The sequence below is a fragment of the Euwallacea fornicatus genome, chromosome 5 (genome assembly GCF_040115645.1).
Source record: "Euwallacea fornicatus isolate EFF26 chromosome 5, ASM4011564v1, whole genome shotgun sequence".
In the NCBI taxonomy this organism is placed as follows: Eukaryota; Metazoa; Arthropoda; class Insecta; order Coleoptera; family Curculionidae; genus Euwallacea; species Euwallacea fornicatus.
The window spans coordinates 5,446,611-5,466,020 of record NC_089545.1 but is presented as its reverse complement, the minus strand read 5'-3'; the positions used below and the strand labels follow the sequence as shown (position 1 = coordinate 5,466,020).

The following is a 19,410-nucleotide window of genomic DNA, read 5'->3' as shown; positions in this document are numbered from 1 at the left end:
GAACAAGTTCAATTGAATTGCCTTTTTTTCCCACTATCACCAACATCCATTTATATCATAGCTTCTGGAAAACAGTTCATGAGTTTATTTTATGTGAGAAAATCAGGGCCGTATTAAAGAAGGTAAAATTTTAATTGTTCATTTCCAAAAAGGACACTAATAGAGCAGTCTGAAGAACCTTTAATCATTGCACTGCATTATTCACATTTACATAAAAGGTACAAAATACAATAATCCCCTATTATCCGCCTATACATAAAAACTTAAATTACAGCATAATTGTTTTTAATTTTCATCAGTCCTTGGGCAAAGCGCTGTCACTCTTTCCCCTCGCATATACCCTCAAATTTGAAGACCTAGTGCCCAACATTCTTTCTAGTAAAGAATGCTTTGATTTCCTTCTTGAAGCCAGGACAGCCCTGCAAACCTCCTGAAAATCGAAACAAACTTAGTGGCGCCCTCGTCCGCACAGTCTCCTACCTGAAACACAACTGCAACTGGCGCTACCTGCTCCGCTGCAGCAACTTCTGAAAATCCACATTCAAGACTCCGCGCCAAGATGGCGCCCTCTTCTACGCTCACTTCCCTTAGGTGGCTCTGGAAAGTTTTCACTTTTAAAATAGAGCTTTTTTGGAGGGAGTTTCTTACCATATCATTCTTGTTGCCTACAATATACAGTGGAATGTCGTTGTCTGGTATGAGAGCTCCAACTTTCTTGAGGAAGCTGAAGGAGTTTCTGTCGCATATTGAGTAGACCAGCAAGAGGCAATCAGCCCAATTGAGCGTCTCATTGGTTGGAAAGTCGTTATAGTCCTGGCAAATTTCATTCTCACTTAGTAATAGCCAGAAGCTGTTAAGTGCTTGAAAGCTTTTCGGCAGTAAAAAGCCACTTACTTTGGGGCACGTATCCAGAATTTCGTACAAAATAGGATCGTTGTCTATTAATACTTCGTGCTTGTATCTGGTATCTGCAAACAAAATTTCCAATTTACATGGAACACAACAAACTCATTTGTGCCAGAAATACTCCAATATGTTTTGTTGATTATTTGCGGCAATTATAATAGTAGAATTCATACCTGATTTGTGGTCGTACTCTCCGATATACCTTCTAGTGAGAAATCGCACTGAAAGCGCTGAAATCAAAACAAACAAGTAATTAATGAGTATCACTCAATGTCGAGTAGGTATTTTAAATATATCTACTGCAAGGTAAAGTGGCGCCCACATGGTCTTTTACAGTGCGGCTCTCAAATTCACTTCTGTAGACGCGAGTTTCAACGAATTCCATCTTATTATTTAACGGGAAATAATAATGAATGTGTGTAATTAAGCATTCGTCGGGTTAAGCTGAAATTTCTTTTTATTGCGCCTGTTAGTATTACGCTGGTTATTAATGCTATAAACCATTGAGTGATCGCGGTTTGTGGTTCAGGTTTCCACTATTTTCTGCAACTTAATGTGGTTGGAATTTTAATTTCTCAGTACGAAACACATGATTTGGCTACTATCGAGGTTTGAACAATGAACTGAGTTCCGGAGGCACTGAAAAGCAACTTGGGACACATTAGAAATTGTCTGTATTTCGAAAACTAGAAACATCTTGGCATTCTTTCGAATGCCTTAATTTGAACTATTTTTTAAATTTAATTACTGCTTTAATTGCTGAGATACCGACGTTCCATGTTCCACTAGAGCATCTGTTTTGCTGGAGTATCTGGACTGTTTTTATTAATCGCTTCACCGCGCTCCTTTGATTTTTTACGTTCAAAGGCGACGTGCAGTCCCTGCTTTTAATATGTCGAGCAATTCAGAATTTAAGCGAAAAAATCTGGAAGTTGAACGCTGCCTTTGCATGATCTCCAGTGTCAATCCAAGTTGAGGATCTTCGGTGATCTAGACCCACTAACACACATTTTTTCCTTGTCAACACCGATTACTCGCATCCATTACGCATAACGCGAAAATAGATCGACAAATGGTGTTTATATCGCGTTTCAGTTTTCCTTCGCCATCATCATCAAGCATCGATTGCTTCACATTCTGTTGTTTCAGCTTCACATTTAAATTATTAAAACAGTATGGTTCGCGTCGCAAGTAATTAGGCCAACGAAATCTCGGGGAAAAAGGCGTTTTATCGATTTAATTAAATTTTAATTAAAACCTCAATGTGTAAACCAAAAGCTCGGATTCGTGCCAAGAATGCGAGGACTTGACAAGTATCCAAGATGGCACCGCGTACATTTGCTACTTACCTGTTTTCGAGCATCGGGAATATTTATGCGGAAATTTCGATTTATTTTCGTGTTTACTTCATCGATAGAACGAAACACTCATTGATTGGATGGAACGTAGGTATCAGGAGCAGCTAGGAAACGGCCTTTCTTCGAAATCCCCAATGTAGTCACAACGCATCCATCTGCATAATAATTGTCCATTTTTCGCGAATTTTCAATAAACTCCTTATAACTTTCAATCCGGCAGGCCTCATAATTGAGATGACGATAACTTCCTTTCATCGTTATTTTACATACGGGAAGTATAAAATTTTATTATGCAGTAAACATCAGCAGGACATCAGGTTTTTAATAGAGGATCGAACTATAAGTTCTTGCGAAAACGCTGAATTGCTTGAGAATGAGGCAGTCAATAAAATAATTATTTGGCTGTTGCAGGATGTTCACGAGGGCCAATCAGAAGTTGAACGGTAGATGTCATATGGTCCCCCCCGAAGTAATGTTTAACGGCGGTTCCGGGGGGATCTAGGGTGAAGAGAGGAGGTTTTTAGTGGGTAGGCGCCCCATTCTGAGGTGAATCCCACATAACCACTGCCGACAGAACATCAGGCAGTGGTACTTATGAAGGTTTTCCTTCCCTATAAAAAAAAAAAAAGGTGTCATATGGAGGGTAATTTTTCGTGAAAGAGGGAGAGAGTGTATGTGGCGCCATCGTTGAGTACGGTAATCTTGAGGTTGCAATTTTTTTTCTCCATTTTGCGTCAAAATTAAGTAGCAATTCTGATACTTACGCAGAGTACTTCGGGCCATCTTTGAACATATTTGGAAATCAAATTTACATATCTAGCTATTTAAGAAACCACACACATACATTCAAAAATTGACTGAGACCTATCAAAGATTGAGGCCCTGTCGTTCCTTAAATCAGTATGTAAATTGCGTGGTAAATACAGCATTTTTGGTGTGGTCGAAAATCTTTAAATAAGTCAGTGGCGTGACTATGTTTTAAGCCCATTTTCAATTTTTCAAATTCCGTAAACGCACTTTCACAAACCAGCCAGTATATTTTACGGACAATTCTCCCTAAAAATCTTTCAGAGAGAGATGTTTGGATGGAATTATAAACACCTCTTGACTAATCAAATTGATGATAATTTCGATTCTCCGGTCGTTATTTGAGATTTTTTATGTTTTTATCCATTTGGCAAAGTTTGCACAATGAAAAAACAACCACAAATACATAAACAAACCGTATTTTTCTAAGCCGCTAATCTAAATATACCGGGAGCGTAAACAAAAATAATAAGTGACGTCTTTCGGTATTATGGACAAATGGTCACGCGTTGTCCTTTCGACTATATGCGTGGGTCATATTTTTTGAATCTATATGGTACCTCAGGGCCAATTATTCAATCTCCAGATAACTTTAACATATGGATAGTTATTCGTTACTGATTAGTGTCCGCATTTTCTTACCTTCCAGATAAATTAAGTCATGGCTGTTTATGAAATGCACCTGAAGTTAAACTTAAGATTGTGACAATTCATCACTGTGAGTTAAGCCAAATCTGGAGCCTAACCTTCTGGTCTCTCTATCGTATTGCTCCTGAAATTCACTTTTACCTACCAGTTTTTCCCACCCCTGGAGCCCCAATAACAGCGACTTTCACCTCAGAAAGCGTGGACTTCTTGCGCTTCATCACTCGCGAATTCATTATGCCACTAAATCTACCTCATGCAGCACTAGTGCTGTAACGAGCACTTTCCGGCACCAGTTCCCTTCGCGTTTTTCAATGGGTCAAACGGTTTGGACGCGCTCCCGTCGATCCCATCGGAAGTCCCTCTAAAATTAACCGAGTGGATTGGGGGGCTACAAAAAGTTGGATTTTACCGCCTGTGTACAGGTGGGAAGAATAAATTTAGATTTATGCGTATGCGCAGACTTGGTAGACTGGATAAAAATTAGCTTCAATGTGGAAGAAATTTATTACAATAGACAATAAGAAACTATGTAGCCTTGCGACTTCTAGGCGAGCTTACGATGAGCGAGGCTCGTTTACGGTTCATTATGAGGTTGAGTCTGAAAGAGAGCACTTAAATTCGCTCCTTTCGACCTCTCTACATCTTCGAAAATCGCCCACCTCTAGCTCTTTCTTCGGTAAAGTTCTGGGTCCTAGAGATGTTGCTCATCTTCGGATGGTGCGGCATTTGGCGAACAACAGTTATGGGGAGAATTTATGATGTGAATCTACTCTCAGTAGAGTTTTAAAATGTATCTTTTGAGGTCTGAGATATTTCTGAGTTTACGTTTTCTCTCATGTCAGAAGGTGTTTCCAGATTATTTGATGGTCGTCTTCGGTATCCTTATCGAGAGCTCTGTACGTACCTTTCCACGTAATTGAGGAAATATCTGTCACGTGAAGCATTTTGCGAATTTTAAAAAAAGAAAACATCCATTTTAATTCGGAAAATTCGGCAGTTCCTGAGATAGCAATAGACAAAAATCGAGCATTTTCGAGTTTTCAAAATCGTCATATATTTTAGAAAATTTTTCCTTGCTAAAGCGGTCAATGTCGGGATGGACAACAAATCTAGCCGTGAAAAAAAGCTGAAATGAGGCCGATAAAAATATAAGAAAAGTATATGTGACCGTGACGCGTTTGCCTGATGCCCCAGAAGTGTCAGGCATTGCCACAATGCGATTGATTTAGTACATATGTTATACAAAACGACCTCAGTCGCTCACTCAAGGCCAGTAATGCCATAATAAAGAACCTCCTTGCTTATATCCTCGTCCTCCCGCACCGCCACTTTCACTAGTATCTTGCCTTTCTCCTCCTCAATGGTATGCAATCTAACTCTTCTTCTCTTTGAGGCACACGTAGAGGACGTTCAACATAGTTGTGAAGTCGCTAGGATGTCGATAATATTATCGAACATGGCATTCGATATCTCCTGCTCGCACCCCTTGAGTGTCTGCCTGGGCAGCTGCGGTCCTTTGCTTATTTTTTTACGTGAATTTTGTAAGGGATAAAGTGCCTGGAAACTTTCGATTGTCGAAACATAGTTTCACATTTTTAAGGGTGATTTTACCAGGGTGAAAGACAGAACGCCACCATCTTGGGTTAACACATGGTTAACATCTTTTGACAACTCTAATTCCAAATTTGTCAGCTCATGAGCCCATCAATTTAAGTTAACATCGTCAGACACACAGCTTAATTTACAAATTAACACATTTTAATTTGCAAATTTTACTGAAAAAAACACTAAAAACTCGAAGAATAATTTTATTAATGTTATTATGAAATAATTATATTATGCAAATTTCCATCATGAACTCTCCCTCTACCTTTGAACGAATAGTCCCAAACAAAAGTTAAATTGTACAAATCCCCTTAAGGCTTACTTGGTTTCCCACTTGGAACTGGAAGCTACCATTGAAGTAAGCGGGAGACAGCAATACTCTTGTGGCACATCTGCACCGTTTATGGACTCTTGGGTATTCGTCTGGATGATTTTGATGAGTGAAAGATGCTAAAGTTTGTCAGAACTCATAGTCGAATGATCCATAATTTTGGTAAGCTCCTGAGGAGCCCTATTAAGATTTTTAATAGTTTTGGTGGAATTAAAGCTGGGGTTGACTACCTGTGAGTACTCGTGGCAGTCAGGAGAACATGGTGAGTGTCCTCCTCTGAAAGAGCTGTCGGTGACCTGCGACCTCGGAGAGAAGTAAGCGGAGGAGGGCCAGTAGCTGTTGGTGTCTGTACTACTACCAGCAGAGTAAGACATATCGTAATTTCCTGAATACCCCATTTGCCTTATCGGACTCGAGGTAGTTCTTGGTCGAAAGTCTGATAGAATAGGAGATTCTGGAGACACCTTAGTCGGATTAGAGGTTTTCCCTGTTAAATTAGCAGTTTTCTGTAACAGCAAATAATTAGCACTGCAGCAGCAAACCAAAGAAAATTTTTCAATCATCCTACATGAAGAAGAAGAGCCTTCAGCACTTCCAGCTGGCGCATCTCCCTACGCTTCTCCATCAATTTCTTGGAGATCCTCGCCATCGTCTGCTGCAACTGCATCTCTAAGAGGTTTATCTCATCTATAAATTTCCCAAGTTGTAACTCAATTTCAAAAGCCGAGAGCCGACGTACCATTGAAGGATTTTGACATCCCTTTACGCTTGGACTCCATTTATTTTTTAAAAAATCACTGCAAATTTCGATTCTTTTTCATCAAGTATGACTGAAGTGTGAAGTTTCGGACCTCAGGTGGATTTATCGACATGAATTTTTACCTTTTGGTTGAACTAGATTAAACTATGAAGGGCAACTTTTGACCTCTAAACATTCTTTATCCAAAATCAAATTAGGCCAAGCAATCCAGGAAATATTTATTTGAAAGTGAGACATGCGCAATGTTATTGCAGACTGAAATAACCAATTTTCAACTTTCTTCAAGAGTTCTTCTTCTTTACCCCCCGAAGGTCAAGCCATACAAGTCGTTACCAATCACTCTCCATTTGTAGGGGATTCTAGAACACACTTCTAATTAGTCCCCATTTAATCCGTACTAATTAAGATACCTTTACTGTCGGACTTCAATGTGGAGCGCACGTTGGTCTCCCTTTGCTCATCCTCTACATCAGGGTCTCCATATTTGGCAACACGGCTCCAGTAAACTGCATCTACCAGAGGAGGCTTGAATCAATTCTCAGTTTTTTTTATTTTTCTTGGAGTTACCAGGAGTGCTATCCTTGTCCTTCCGTGAGGAGGTCTTTATGGCGAGCAAACTGGAAGGAGTGGAAGTGTCTACCGTTGAATGTGAAAGGGGCATTACAGGGGCTCTCTTGCCACTCTCGCTCATTGAAGAATCTAAGAATTTCCTTCAAAACCGTGCAATGACAATTGTGGAATGCACTCTTACCAAATTCTCTTTCATAGGCCTCCGGAGAGCTTCTAATTGGACTTATGTCAGAGGAAAAAGCTGATGAATGAAAGATTAGTGATTTTATTTCGTTTTAAAGGTGAGTAGCTCACCCTTTGGAGAGAAAACATTAGGAATTCTTGAGGTTTCTCCGGGAGACGCACTAAAAGTGCCTGTTCTGTCCATCTTCACTCCGGACTCTGGTGGGATTTTCGTTAATGGCGGACCAGCAGGGGTGGAAGTGTGCACCGGAGAGAATTTTCGTGCCCTTGAGCTCCCAAAGGCCCTTACAGGGGTCTTCTTATCATTCCAAGGTAATGAAGAATCTAACACTTTCTTTTGAATCGGTTCGAGTATAATTGTAAGTGGCTCACCCCTTGGAGGTAAAACATTAGAGGTACTAAGGGCCTGCACAGAGGACTGACTAGAAGGGAATGTTTTGTCTATGTCTACTGCAGGCTGTGATTGAGTCTCCACGTAGGGCGGACTAGAAATGGTGGAAGTGTTCACCGGATAGGACTCTCGTTCGCCCCTTGAACTTGCGTGGGTCATTATAGGGGTTCTTTTACCACTTTTCTCTATTGAAGGATCTAAGACTTTCTTTTAAACCAGTTCGAGGGTAACTAATCAAATTATTTTTACCAAATTCTCTCTCATCGGATTTCAAAGTGCTTCTGATTGAACCGATATGGTAATGACAAGCTAATGAATGAAAGGGTTAGTAAGGTTTGCTTGACAGACACAAGTGGCTCACCTCTCGAAGGGAAAACATTATGGGTGCAACGGGTCTCCATAAAGGGATGATGGAAAAAGCCTGTTCCATCCATTGAAGTCGTCATTAAGGTTTGACTAGGGGTAGAAGTGTCTACTCGGGACTCTCTCCAAGACGCGCAAGGCTCCTGCTGCGAAGAAAATCTTCCTATGTTCACTAACTTTGCAATGGGCCTTACTGGGCTCCTCATTCCACTTGTTTCCATTGAAGAATCTAAAACTTTTTGACATCGGTTCAAAGATATCTGAGGAAATTATTTTTACCACATTCTCCCCCGTAGGGCCCCGAAGGGCTTTTGCATGAACTTATGAAGCAAGGACAACCTGATGAATATGAAAAGATTAGTAAGTTTTTTTTTAAGTGTGACTGAACCACCTCTTGGAGGGAAAATGTTAGGGGTGATACAAGTTTCTATGCGAGAATTATTAGAAATGGCCGTTCTATCCATATCCATTGCTGGATCCGCTGAGGTCTCCATGAAAAGCGGATTACAAGTTGTGAATGTGTGCACTGGATGGAACATTCGTGCCCCTCCTGAAATTATAGGGGGCATGACTGAGGTCCCCATATCGCTCCTCCTTATCGAAGTATCTAAAACTTCATTCAAATCAGTTCAAAAATAATTGAGCAAATTGTTTTTACTAAATCCTTCTTGGTGGGGCCATTGTGGTTCACACCCTGAAGGGAAAACACTAGACCTGCCATTAGGATAGGACTGTTCTCTTAGAGGGCTTAAAGTGCGTTGAGCCGCTGCCATCGCCTGTAAAAATTCAAGTTTCCAACGCTGATTAGTAAAGCCAACGGTTTACCGCATTGTCTTTCATAATCTGCCTACACAGGGCTTCTTGCTTAAGCCCACCATGAGGATCCATTCTCTTGAAGGCTTCTATCTTCTGCAGTTTTACCAGGGCTTCTTGTAAACGCAGAATTTCCTGCTGGACATTGCCCAGCTTTTTCACTATGTCCCTTACCATCGTCATGCGGTGTTCGAGTGTGGCATCCCATCCACAAATTACCTCAACTATCCTCACAATGATCATAAAGTATTCCTAACAAATCAAACCACACTAACTTGCATGGTCCTCTGGAGGCTGTTCTTCATCTTCTGCCTCTTGAGGTTTGTTCTTGGAGGAGCTGAATCTATCTGGAAATCACCGTATCGTAATTTTAACTTTGGATGTCACTTTGGAGGGTACCTTTCTTCTCTTCTAATCGTTTAGTCCTAATTTCTGCGCAGGTACATCTGTCATCTTTTCCACTCTGGGGAACAGATTTTTCAACTGCAAAAGTAGTACCTAAAATATTCTTCGAGGGCACTCCTCTGTCCCTCCCGCAAGAAGGGCTAGGCCTACACGACTGGCATTCTTGTTCAAAACTACTTCCAACGCTCTTATATAATCCTCCTTCAATAACTTCACTCACCCTTCGATAATCTCATTCAAATTATCCTCCTCCTTAGGAGAGCTCTCTCTATATTCAGCTCTCACTTTATTGGCGATGATTTTCATAAAATGGGTACAGGCCTGGATGAAGGTGACCATCGTGTCCATCAGATTGTTCCATACGTGGACCTCTTCGATCGAGCCATTGGTGGATAGCGTGAGGTGGTTCATGTCTGATACATCCACTGCACTTAGAATTTTGGGGGCCGAAGCTCGGATTGGTGTAGTTATTGTATGAGGGTTTGATGGTTCTGACAAAATATGACGTATTTTTTTGACAGATTGCATGGTTACCTGCTAGAATAACCCAGGATAAGAGTAGTAAATATAGTAAATTTTTAAGATAAGAGCTGATAAATTTGATATGATACGCCTCAGGAGTGCACCTGTAATTGGAAGAATATGGAAGGGCATGGTGGTTGTTTTTTTTTTACAGTTTGTCATAAAAGAACCACGTGGATACGTCTCTGGAAGAATACGCAATTTATTGACGAAGAATGCGGGTTTTACATAATAATGCCATGGTCAAGAGTGGACACGCGCGAGCGCTTGCAGTCCAGCGAAATGCGTACATGGTCAGTGACTCACTCTGTATCGGTCGATCAAAACATGCCTGTCTAAGGGCCAACATATCAAATTCCTGGTAAATTTATCAACGAGACATTTTCCATTACGAAATCGACGCAAAAATACTCTCTAATGAATAAAGTTGCCCCGACCTTGATACTATAATGGGTCGTTAAAGGGCATGCGCATGCGTACTTCCAGTTGACAATATTTCGAATCTTTTGAGTTGAAGGAAACTGCCCAGACAATAGGGCCCGGGATTTTCTGTATTGTGTCACTGGTAAAATTTAGCTCCCTTTAATGAAATTTCTGGACGCGCTTCGGCACTTATAATGGACTGAGAATCGAATTAGCATCATATACTTTGATGATCATGATGAGAGAAGGAGAAGTAACTTCACAGCTCTGCAATGTGAAAAAGGCCGACATACAGCGTGTTCTATTTTCCAATGAATGTTGCCAGTACTTTTGATCTTTAAACACTCATTATCCAGGATCAGTTTAAACCGGAAAAAGCAGGAAATGTTTATTAGAAAATCATAAAAACACGCACAAAATCATCACGTCCTGCATTTCTTGCTATACTATCAACCTGAAATAACGAATTTTTCAACCCTTCGTGAGTTTTCTCATTCTTCTTCACCGTCAGAGGGTGGCGCACTAAGAGGTGTACTTACCGCTATTCCCCAAGAAGCATTCTGAAACTAACTCCCGATTAGTCCTCATTTAAGCCCCATAAATTGGAATAATAGTTGTCTTACGCTTTAATGAAGGGCGCACCCCAATTGATCCTCAGCATCTGAGTCTCCATGGACTGCAAGACGGCTCCAGTAAGCTGGATCTAATATAAAACCTCAATCAATTCTCGGAATTATCTTTTTCCTTGAAGTTACTGGGGCTGATTTCCTTATATTCCTGCGATGAGGTCTCGATGGAGGCCTGACTAGAAGAAGCGGAACTTTGCATTGAAGGACACCCTTGTGTCCTGATGACACAAGGACAAACTGAGAAATGAAGGGTTTAGTAGGGTTTTTTGAGTGGCGGCAATGGCTCACCTTCTGGAGGGAAGACATTAGGGTTAGTAGAGATTTCCATTGAGGACTGACTAGAACGAGTTATTTCGTCGATTTGCACAGCGGGCGATGATGGGGCCTCCATCGAGGACGGGCTGTAAGGCGTGTAAACGTGTGATGGACAATACCTTCGTGCTACTTTTAACGCCGCAAGGGGCATTGCGAGTGTCCTTGTGCCACTTCTCGCCGTTGAAAAATCTAAGACTAAATTGTTGTTGTCAAATCTACCCATTAAGGGCCGTCGTGCCTCTCGGCCGGAAGTGAAAACTTCAGGAATTCTAGTAGGGTAAGGCAACCCTCTTGGAGGCTTTAAAGAACATCGGCTTGCAATCATATCCTGCAAAACTCCCACTTTCTAATGGTGATTTATAGGGTTATAGGTTTACCGCGTCGTCCTTCATAATCTCTCTATAAAGAGTTTCTGGGTTAGGCCCACCATTAGGAGTTATTTGATTAGAAGTCTTCATGTTCTGCAGCTTTGCCTGTTCCTCCTGTAAACGCGATATTTCCTGCTGAGCAGTGGCCAGCTTTTCCATTACCTTGGAAACGCGGTTTCCAGGAGTGTCATCCCATCCACAAACCACCTCGACTATCCTCATAAATATCTCAAATATTCTTAAAAGATATTATCGCACTAACCTGGATGTTCCTCTGAAGAATGTCCTTCCTCCTCCCGCTCTTGAAATTTGTTCCTTGGGCATCTATATCTGTCTGGAAATAATTTATATTAAGTGTTACGTTGGATGGTACTTTGGAGAATACCTTTCTTCTCTTCAAATTGCTTGGCCTTAACTTCTACGCAAACGCATTTGTCACCTCCTCCACCTTTGGGAGCAGATTTTTCAGCTGTCGAAGCAGTGCCTGAGGCACCCCTCAAAAAGGCTCTTTTCTTTCTCCCGCAAATCCCACAAGACGATCTAAGTTTGCACGGTTGGCATTCTGGCTCGAAACTATTTCCAACACTCTTCTATGATCTTCCACACTTCCTCACTGATTTCACTCACCCTCTCATAATCTCACTCAAATGACTTCCTTCTTTGAGGTAGCCCCCTTTAAGTTCAGCGTTCACCTTATTAGTCATTATGTGCATCACATGATTGCAAGCTTTGAAGAAGGCTACTGTGGAGTCCATCACGTTGTTCCACGCCTGGATCTCCTCAAGGGAGCTATTGGGAGACGGCAGGAGTTTGTCCATGTCCCATACATTCATCTCACTTTGAATTTTGGGGGCCGAAGCTCGGATTCGGGCGTTTATTGATTTAGGATGTTGGTAGTTTTGGTGATATGTCGCAGATGTTTTGACAAACCATTGACATATTTGGTGGTTCGCCGGTGAAGAGATGAGAGGATGATGGGAGGATAAGGAGAGCAAATAGAGCGAATTTTTGATTGAGCTGTTGAATAAATTTAGTTTGGTACGCCTCTGGAATGTGTTATGAAATGGGAAAATCACGAGCGGCTTCAGTGATATTTTTTATTTATAGTTTATCACCGAATAGTGGCATGGGTACGTTCCTGAAATATCCTACAATTAGTCGACTAAAGTTTATTTGGCATTATTGGGAAATTTCAAAAGCGGAGTATGTACGCTGACACAGTGCGAATGTATTGAACTTATATTCGTCGAAATTTAAAAAAATGATATTAATCTTGATTTGTCGATTTTTTACTGAAAGAATCTCACGAAATTCGCTTCAGAATCAATATGTTCTTTAATATTTACAGAATTTTCAAAATTATGCGGTAAAATATAGTCTTTTACGTTCATCACTGCCCTGTTCGGAGATCTTGAATCGATCCATTAACTTCACCCCTCTCTCGAACAACACATACTTTTACGTCACTGGGAGACTCTAAATTTACCTCTTAAGAATCCCATAAACGACCAATTTCAGCATTTTCTTGTCATAAAACTCAAAACACCTGCTTTATCGACCGGTTAACCTCCAATAAAAACAAACCACCTGTATATGATTGCACTTTTATATTTATTTTCAATACGGACATGTATATACAGTAAATAGCTTATTGCGTGCAGGGTGGTGCCATATAAGTTAAGATAAATATATTATATTATGCATTAATATGGGCCGCTCCGTCCCTGACTTGGCGCCGAGACATTGAAGTCCAAGATAACCTTACCCGGAGGATAAGTGCTACCTTAAGTTGATTTCCGGGTATGGTCAACAGTATTATCAACGAATAATTACTTAAGGGCCGGAGCCGCTGTCTTTTATGTTGTAATATGCGCTAAAGACAACATCATCACAAAGTCTGCCTACTCACTACTGCTAAAACAATGTAATACTCTCTTTACTCTGACTTAAACCTTAAGGAAAATTTAATTATAAATAAAAAACACTTTTTTACACATACAACACAACCTAAATGAGCTTGCGGCAACTATCGATAATTTAGCTGAGCGTAGGGGCCTTCATTTTGTTGATCGCATTCGCCAAATGCATGATCTCAGTGTTCAGCTGATGCAGCAAACTCTCCAACTTCTCAACCGAATCCAGGACCTCCACCCTTCCAGTGTGGGGGTTGAACCTCACCTCGAAGGGCCTGCTCATATCACTCACCCACCTCCTGAATTTGTCCTTCATGTCCTCGAAGCTCTCGGCCACATAGTAAATGGGTTGGTACTCTTGGTCCTGATAGGGTTGCACCGCCGTGGTCGCAGGGTCGAAGGGTCTCAGCTCCGGTTTGTCTGAAAGGGCGTGGAGCAATTCTCCGTAGGCGGACAATAGGCCTGCGCCGTAGACTTTGGTCTCTCCAGCCTCTTTACATAGACCGAATTCGACGGTGAACCAGTAAACCTAAGAATGTGGGTTTTACATAATAATGCCATGGTCAAGAGTGGACACGCGTGACCGCTCGCAGTGCGGCGAAATGCGTACATGGTCAGTGACTCACTCTGTATCGGGTCATAAAAACATGCTCGCTTAAGGGCCAATGCATCAAATTCCTGGTAAGTTTACCAACAAGTTATTTTCCGTAGTGAAATCAATGCGGAGATGCATCTGATGGTTAAAGTTACCACAACTTGATACATCGGGTCTTAATCGGTTTATGTACCTTAAGGGCTGATATGAATGTGCATACTTACAGTGGACAATTTCTCGATTTCTGCGTCAGAGGCGCCCAAGGAGGCTAAGCCGATTTCTTGGGAGAATTGGGCGAAACTTGGGTCGGCCAGTAAGGGCATGTGGCCTAGGATTTCGTGGATTGCGTCCCTGAAAAATTATGCTTTTGAGTTGGGCGAATTAGAGCAGAAAGAATATTTTAGAAAAATGGCCGTGTGACATTGAATAACATTGTTATTTGTTCAATTTTGGCAGCTGGTTCTAATGCGATTTTGAAAAAAGCCGTAGCGCATATCAAGCGGCAACGCCGTGAGCTTCTTTTGTTTTTTAATTTTGAAGCACTGTTGCCAAGCGCCGCTCCTGGAAAGCAATTCCCAAGCCATAAGGCATTTAACAAAATTATTGGTGGATTTTGTAAAGGAGCTTAAACTGAAATCAATCGCGGAGACTTTTTACGTTTCCGGGAAGTTCAGGCTTGCGATATTAAGCCTCTACGGAAGATTCTCTCGAAGTTCTATCGGATGAAGCAAAAATGGCGTTTCCGAGAATTAAATTTGGGCCCCGTTTAATGGAAGTTATAGAGGCGCCTCGGCACTTATAATGGGTCCAGAATCGAATTAACATCATCACTTTGATGATTATCGCGAAGAAAGAAAAAGTTTCTTCGCGGTTCCGAAATGCGGAAAGGTCCGATATACAGGTTGTTCCATTTTGAACACATTAAAATTGATTTTTGCGGCAGATTCGTCTACGTATAACTCTTTTTGAAGCTTTATAACTCGGAAACAACGAGAACCAGGTTAAGGCGCAAAAATATACAAGGTGTTCCATTCAATCAGCAAGTAGAATTTCCGTTTGTGTTATGAGCAAAAAAACAACTTACGGTTCCGGGGTGTGGAAAGGCGAATTAATGTGCCTGATATACTGGGTGCTCTGGAAAATTCTGAAGGCTAGTGAGGCCAAAAAGTCCCTGGCGGTGAGCAGGCCTGCGGCTGGCCTCAAGGAAAATCCTGTGTGCTTCTGCATGAACTTGGACATGTCCTCAAGCTGAGGAATTCTCTCCGCCACGAAAAGTCCCTCCTCTTGTAGCAATTTGAACACTTTGCGGTATTCTACGCAGGCGTGTTTTGGAGCCAAATCCATCACAGTATTGAAAACGGATTTCCAGGTTTTGTTCTCAGTGTCCGTGTATTCGATATGTGGCATCGGGTCTCCACTAAAAAGATCAAACCCTGTTTACTGACATCGACCCAAAACGCAATGGAAAACTTACAATTTGTATCCAAAAGCGATCTCGGCGATCTCCTTCCTTCGCTCTCTATAAACCTTATCAGCAAATCCTGGATGATTCATGTCTAGATCCGGTTCGTATTTGGTCATCAAATGGTTGCAGTTATCCAGTTCACTGGCATGTCGCGGAAACCAGGGGTTTTTTACCGAAATGTTATCCTCACCGATAAGGTTGGCGTGTTGCAAGGTCTGCGATTGCCTCAAATTCTTCAGCAACTGCAGCAGGTTGATTCTGGACATATCGATCTTGATCAAAACGTCCAGCTGCAAGTTATCTTTCTGATTCGGACGGGTTTCCAGGTGCACCACCACCCCCTGGTACTTTTCGATAGATTTGAGCACGCGGGATAGGGAGTTCATTCCCTCTTTTAGGTAGAGGATGAGAGCGGCTCTTTGGATGGTCTTTTCGGAATCTGGATCTTCGGAAATGGCATTGGCCAGGACCACTTCTTCTTCTGTGAGGTTGGCATCTGGAAAATTGGGGAGAGTACATTGAAAACATATTTGTTTTTCAGCGAAATTGATCCCGGGGGCCCTGTGGTCCCTGGTTTTTAAAAACGAATTCGCATTAAGGAATTTTTTAACAAGTTCAGAGTGGCGTATTTGCAACGCCCTCACAAAACTTCCTATTTGGCGGCAACATACCAAGATTCTTTTGCTTTTTTACACAACTGTTCAATTTGTACTTGAGATGAACTTTTGGGGCGCTTCTAGCTTATTTCAATTGCTCAAAATCCCCTAAAACTGGCGTGCGTGAGGTGGTACCAAGTTTCAAGTTCATTTCGCTCTGTTGACCCCCTTGTGCAATGGCCCATATTTTTACCTGAAGGCCACAGAAATGGGCACTTACGAAAAGCTGCTAAAGTTTTAATTACACCACTTGCAAAGCACTCTTTTACTTTTCTAGTGGTTGTAATAACGTAGAAAGTCAATTTTCACAATTCATTTCACTCGAGATGGAGGAGGAAGTGAAAGAGAGGAAGTGAACGTGCGGGGGCGCAAATTTATATATTTTATGAAAGCTCGAAGTATAATTTCAGGATTTTCTGTTAAACCTGTGAATGATTGTGACAGATTATGTGGACGACCAAGTTTCCTGCGAAGTGTAAAAGTGTGTTCCTTTTGTGGGGTTTTCCGCACTTTATCATCCCGAGAGGGGTCATTTATAAGGGCTTATTTTTATCGAAAATTGTTTCCTATAACTGATGGATTTTTATTTGAAAGTCGCGGCCAGCACGCAATTTCAGAATTTAAATTTGGTGATTTTCCTACATTTAAAATTTTTTTAATCTCATACAATGACGCATCAGAGCGTATTAGAACTAGAGCAAAAAGACTATTATGAAAAAGGATTCTTGCGCTATTGGTCACCACTACCACCTTTATTTGTTTCCTTATTTTCAGGCGCTGTCACCAAGTCTCATCTTCCAGAGCAGTTCGCAAATCATGAAATAATATAACTAGCAATGCACCTAGATGTTTCTACCCCAAACCATGCATAAACATAGAAATTCCTTACCGTCTTTGTTGCCGGACTGCCCTTCTGTCTGTTGATTGGTGTGTTGCTCAAACTCGGGGTCTACGCTAGAATCTACATGTTGGAAAAAAAAACACCAAAATCATGCCACATTTCATGCTCAAACAAAATCATGCTCGAAAGCATTTTCCCGTACCATTAGACCTAAGCCTCGCTTCATCCAGCACTGTTTGCTTGGTCTGCTTCACGACCAGAGTTTCGAACCGGGCATCGTCGACCAAAGATCTACGCCTGGCTGGATACCCATTCTGCAATGTTAACAATCCTAATTATTCCCTTTACAGGGCCAGAAACAGAGAAAGGAAACTCATTATTCCCCGGAAGCCGCCGCCATATTGAGCTTTTGGAGAGTCGGAAACTGCTCCCGACATAACTCGTTATCTCGAGATATTCAACATTTATTGCTGATAATGAGCAAAAAGTTGGTACTAATGAACGATTTTTCCGTTTGAAATTAACAATTCAAATGCCTAATTAGAGCTTAACACGGCGTAATTGGCACGTACGCCTATGAGCTAAGCAGGGGCTTGGCCAAGGCCTTGAAAAAGGGTAAGAGGAAGTCGATTCTCGGGCAAGGTTAAACCGTGAAAAGTGATTGGGTTTATTCGGTATCTGGTGCAGCCTTTGATTGATTCATTTGCCTGGTGGCTACAACATTGAACTACTTCGTACCGCCCCCGAACATTGCCGGTCGCCGTTGGTGGCGAATGGATGCGAATTCATTGCCATACAAAGAGCTTTCAACACGTTTTTTTGTTTAAATTTTCGACAAACTTTACATTTAGACTCCACGTTTTTAAATTGGGATTTAATGATTTAAAGCAGCTCTTATTGAATTGTAAATATCGCGTTTAATTTAAGTCATGTGAATTTTGAAAGAAATTCTCCAATTTATTGTGATTTCAAAAATCAGTAAACGTCGCTTTTATTAGCCGTAGGATGAAAAAGGAGAAAAAAGCCCTGAGAGGGCAATTCTCTTCAGTTTCGCTTAACTTTAATAGCAAATTTTGCTTTGCCACTTATTTATTTTTTTTTAATTTAAAATCACTTTTATTGACCATGAAATAATTGATTTTTTAGTAAACCCATCCCCAGTAAAACCAGACTCCCATCGTGTTCCGTTTTTGTGGGGCCTTTTTTTGTTGAGCGTTTCAGCAATTTCGTTACTTAAATCCACTCTCATTAACTCTGAAATATCGATATTAACTCACTTAACCACATCGATTCAAAACAAAAATTACTCTTATAAGTGGCCTATTTCGCATCCGATTTAGTTAACTTTAATAACGTGAAATTTTGGGACAGAATTTCACCTTTTTAGGTCAGTGTTTCCCTTTCCAATGGATTTAAAACATAAATTTAATTTTCAAACGTGCGTCCCAAAATGAACAGTTTTCGTAATTGGTCAATTTTCCATATTGAACTGACTTTAATGGAAAATTTTTGAACTTCGATCGAATTTGATGATTTAAAGTCACTTTTATAACACTCAAAATAGACGACTTTACTACAAAAAACCTTAATTAAAGTTCAATTTAATTTGACTAAATTAACTTGAATTTAACAAAAAATAACTAGGGATCATTGACTCGCTTATTTTAGGACAAGTGCTGTAGGGTAAGGCTCAATTTATGAAGTAATTGTTTAGCTAATGAACAGATATATTGCTAGAATTATCACTCAATGAAGAGAAATTGGAAAAACTGAAGAGGTGAAGCCCCACTTGCGATTAAAAATCTGGGTTCCAGCTGTGTTTAACCAATTCATTGTTAACTCTATCCGAAGGTTAAGTATTTGCAGATAAATAAAATGAAAACTCACCTCGACACTGTAACTCTTCTTGATGGCGAACATCTCGCGATTCTTCTGAGCAGCAGCGACGGCGGCCATATTCCCTCGAAATTCACTCAAAAAAATCACTCACTTTACCTCAAATCGACCCAGAAACTTGCTCCAATTCGACCACAATGGTAGACCAGTACCACGTCTGTCGAAGACTCAACAATAAATTTTCTGGTCGACAACTACGGTCGTGAAACACCTCCAACGGTCGCAATATGAATGCGTTTGTGGGACTCATCTGGACCACTTTTATGGGGCATGGGGAGCCCCCCTAGTGAGTGGGGGGTTCCACTGAGGGGGTGCGAGATGCACGGCTCGCGTCGCCGAAGAGTGGACGTTGTAAACGTACCCTCTAGGCCTCCGGCCAGGCCGGATTTTGTTCTACTACATTTCGATGATGAGCGAGGAAACTCAACGGTGTAGTAGGCTCAGCTGTGACAAATGATTATGCAGCAGGTTCCAAGACAGGTAGCCGTTACACGCGTCCACCGGATTTACCAACAATCGCTGGGACTCCCATGATGTGGGCGCTGACGTCACCGCCCTGCACCTTGATTGGATTTCTTCAGCAGGCTCGCTTCATTAGTAACGTAAATAACTAGATGAGTAATTTTTAACTTTTTCCGATGATTTTG

The 19,410-nt window shown here is 41.2% G+C and overlaps 4 protein-coding genes across 22 annotated transcripts; all 4 read right to left on the bottom strand.

Moving 5' to 3' along the window:
* Positions 1-165: 165 nt before the first annotated feature.
* Positions 166-4,101, bottom strand: LOC136339250 (ras-related and estrogen-regulated growth inhibitor-like protein). Of its 2 annotated transcripts, XM_066282339.1 has the most exons (6): positions 3,865-4,099; positions 1,080-1,136; positions 895-968; positions 649-813; positions 481-597; positions 166-430 (listed from the first exon to the last, which is right to left on the bottom strand). In XM_066282339.1, exons 1-6 carry the CDS (start codon positions 3,950-3,952, stop codon positions 296-298), a joined length of 636 nt encoding a protein of 211 aa, XP_066138436.1. In that variant the 5' UTR covers positions 3,953-4,099; the 3' UTR covers positions 166-295. The 2 variants fall into 2 exon arrangements, with proteins under 2 accessions (XP_066138436.1, XP_066138435.1); XM_066282338.1 differs by having other exon boundaries at positions 649-968; positions 3,865-4,101.
* A 1,412-nt stretch (positions 4,102-5,513) lies between these two features.
* LOC136339194 (uncharacterized) lies at positions 5,514-10,338 on the bottom strand. Of its 11 annotated transcripts, none has more exons than XM_066282226.1 (19): positions 9,361-10,338; positions 9,135-9,313; positions 9,011-9,082; positions 8,748-8,959; positions 8,581-8,698; positions 8,314-8,529; positions 8,202-8,261; positions 8,117-8,157; positions 7,921-8,068; positions 7,809-7,868; positions 7,541-7,756; positions 7,280-7,492; positions 7,167-7,226; positions 6,983-7,114; positions 6,826-6,927; positions 6,395-6,774; positions 6,224-6,342; positions 5,886-6,161; positions 5,514-5,835 (listed from the first exon to the last, which is right to left on the bottom strand). In XM_066282226.1, the coding sequence occupies exons 1-16, from the start codon at positions 9,666-9,668 to the stop codon at positions 6,752-6,754; spliced, it is 2,160 nt and encodes a 719-aa protein (XP_066138323.1). In that variant the 5' UTR covers positions 9,669-10,338; the 3' UTR covers positions 5,514-5,835; positions 5,886-6,161; positions 6,224-6,342; positions 6,395-6,751. The 11 variants fall into 11 exon arrangements, with proteins under 11 accessions (XP_066138323.1, XP_066138324.1, XP_066138325.1 ...); XM_066282227.1 differs by having other exon boundaries at positions 8,117-8,151; XM_066282228.1 differs by having other exon boundaries at positions 8,117-8,151; positions 8,205-8,261.
* On the bottom strand, positions 9,534-12,429 carry LOC136339197 (uncharacterized). Of its 8 annotated transcripts, none has more exons than XM_066282235.1 (9): positions 12,025-12,429; positions 11,783-11,970; positions 11,660-11,731; positions 11,407-11,609; positions 11,003-11,357; positions 10,841-10,951; positions 10,709-10,788; positions 10,625-10,651; positions 9,534-9,631 (listed from the first exon to the last, which is right to left on the bottom strand). In XM_066282235.1, exons 1-7 carry the CDS (start codon positions 12,228-12,230, stop codon positions 10,712-10,714), a joined length of 1,212 nt encoding a protein of 403 aa, XP_066138332.1. In that variant the 5' UTR covers positions 12,231-12,429; the 3' UTR covers positions 9,534-9,631; positions 10,625-10,651; positions 10,709-10,711. The 8 variants fall into 8 exon arrangements, with proteins under 8 accessions (XP_066138332.1, XP_066138331.1, XP_066138333.1 ...); XM_066282234.1 differs by having other exon boundaries at positions 9,574-9,677; XM_066282236.1 differs by having other exon boundaries at positions 9,583-9,674.
* A 560-nt stretch (positions 12,430-12,989) lies between these two features.
* Positions 12,990-18,988, bottom strand: ple (tyrosine hydroxylase ple). Its single transcript, XM_066281915.1, has 7 exons — positions 18,755-18,988; positions 17,070-17,181; positions 16,916-16,987; positions 15,380-15,866; positions 14,990-15,322; positions 14,130-14,256; positions 12,990-13,839 (listed from the first exon to the last, which is right to left on the bottom strand). The coding sequence occupies exons 1-7, from the start codon at positions 18,821-18,823 to the stop codon at positions 13,435-13,437; spliced, it is 1,605 nt and encodes a 534-aa protein (XP_066138012.1). The 5' UTR covers positions 18,824-18,988; the 3' UTR covers positions 12,990-13,434.
* Positions 18,989-19,410: the final 422 nt, after the last annotated feature.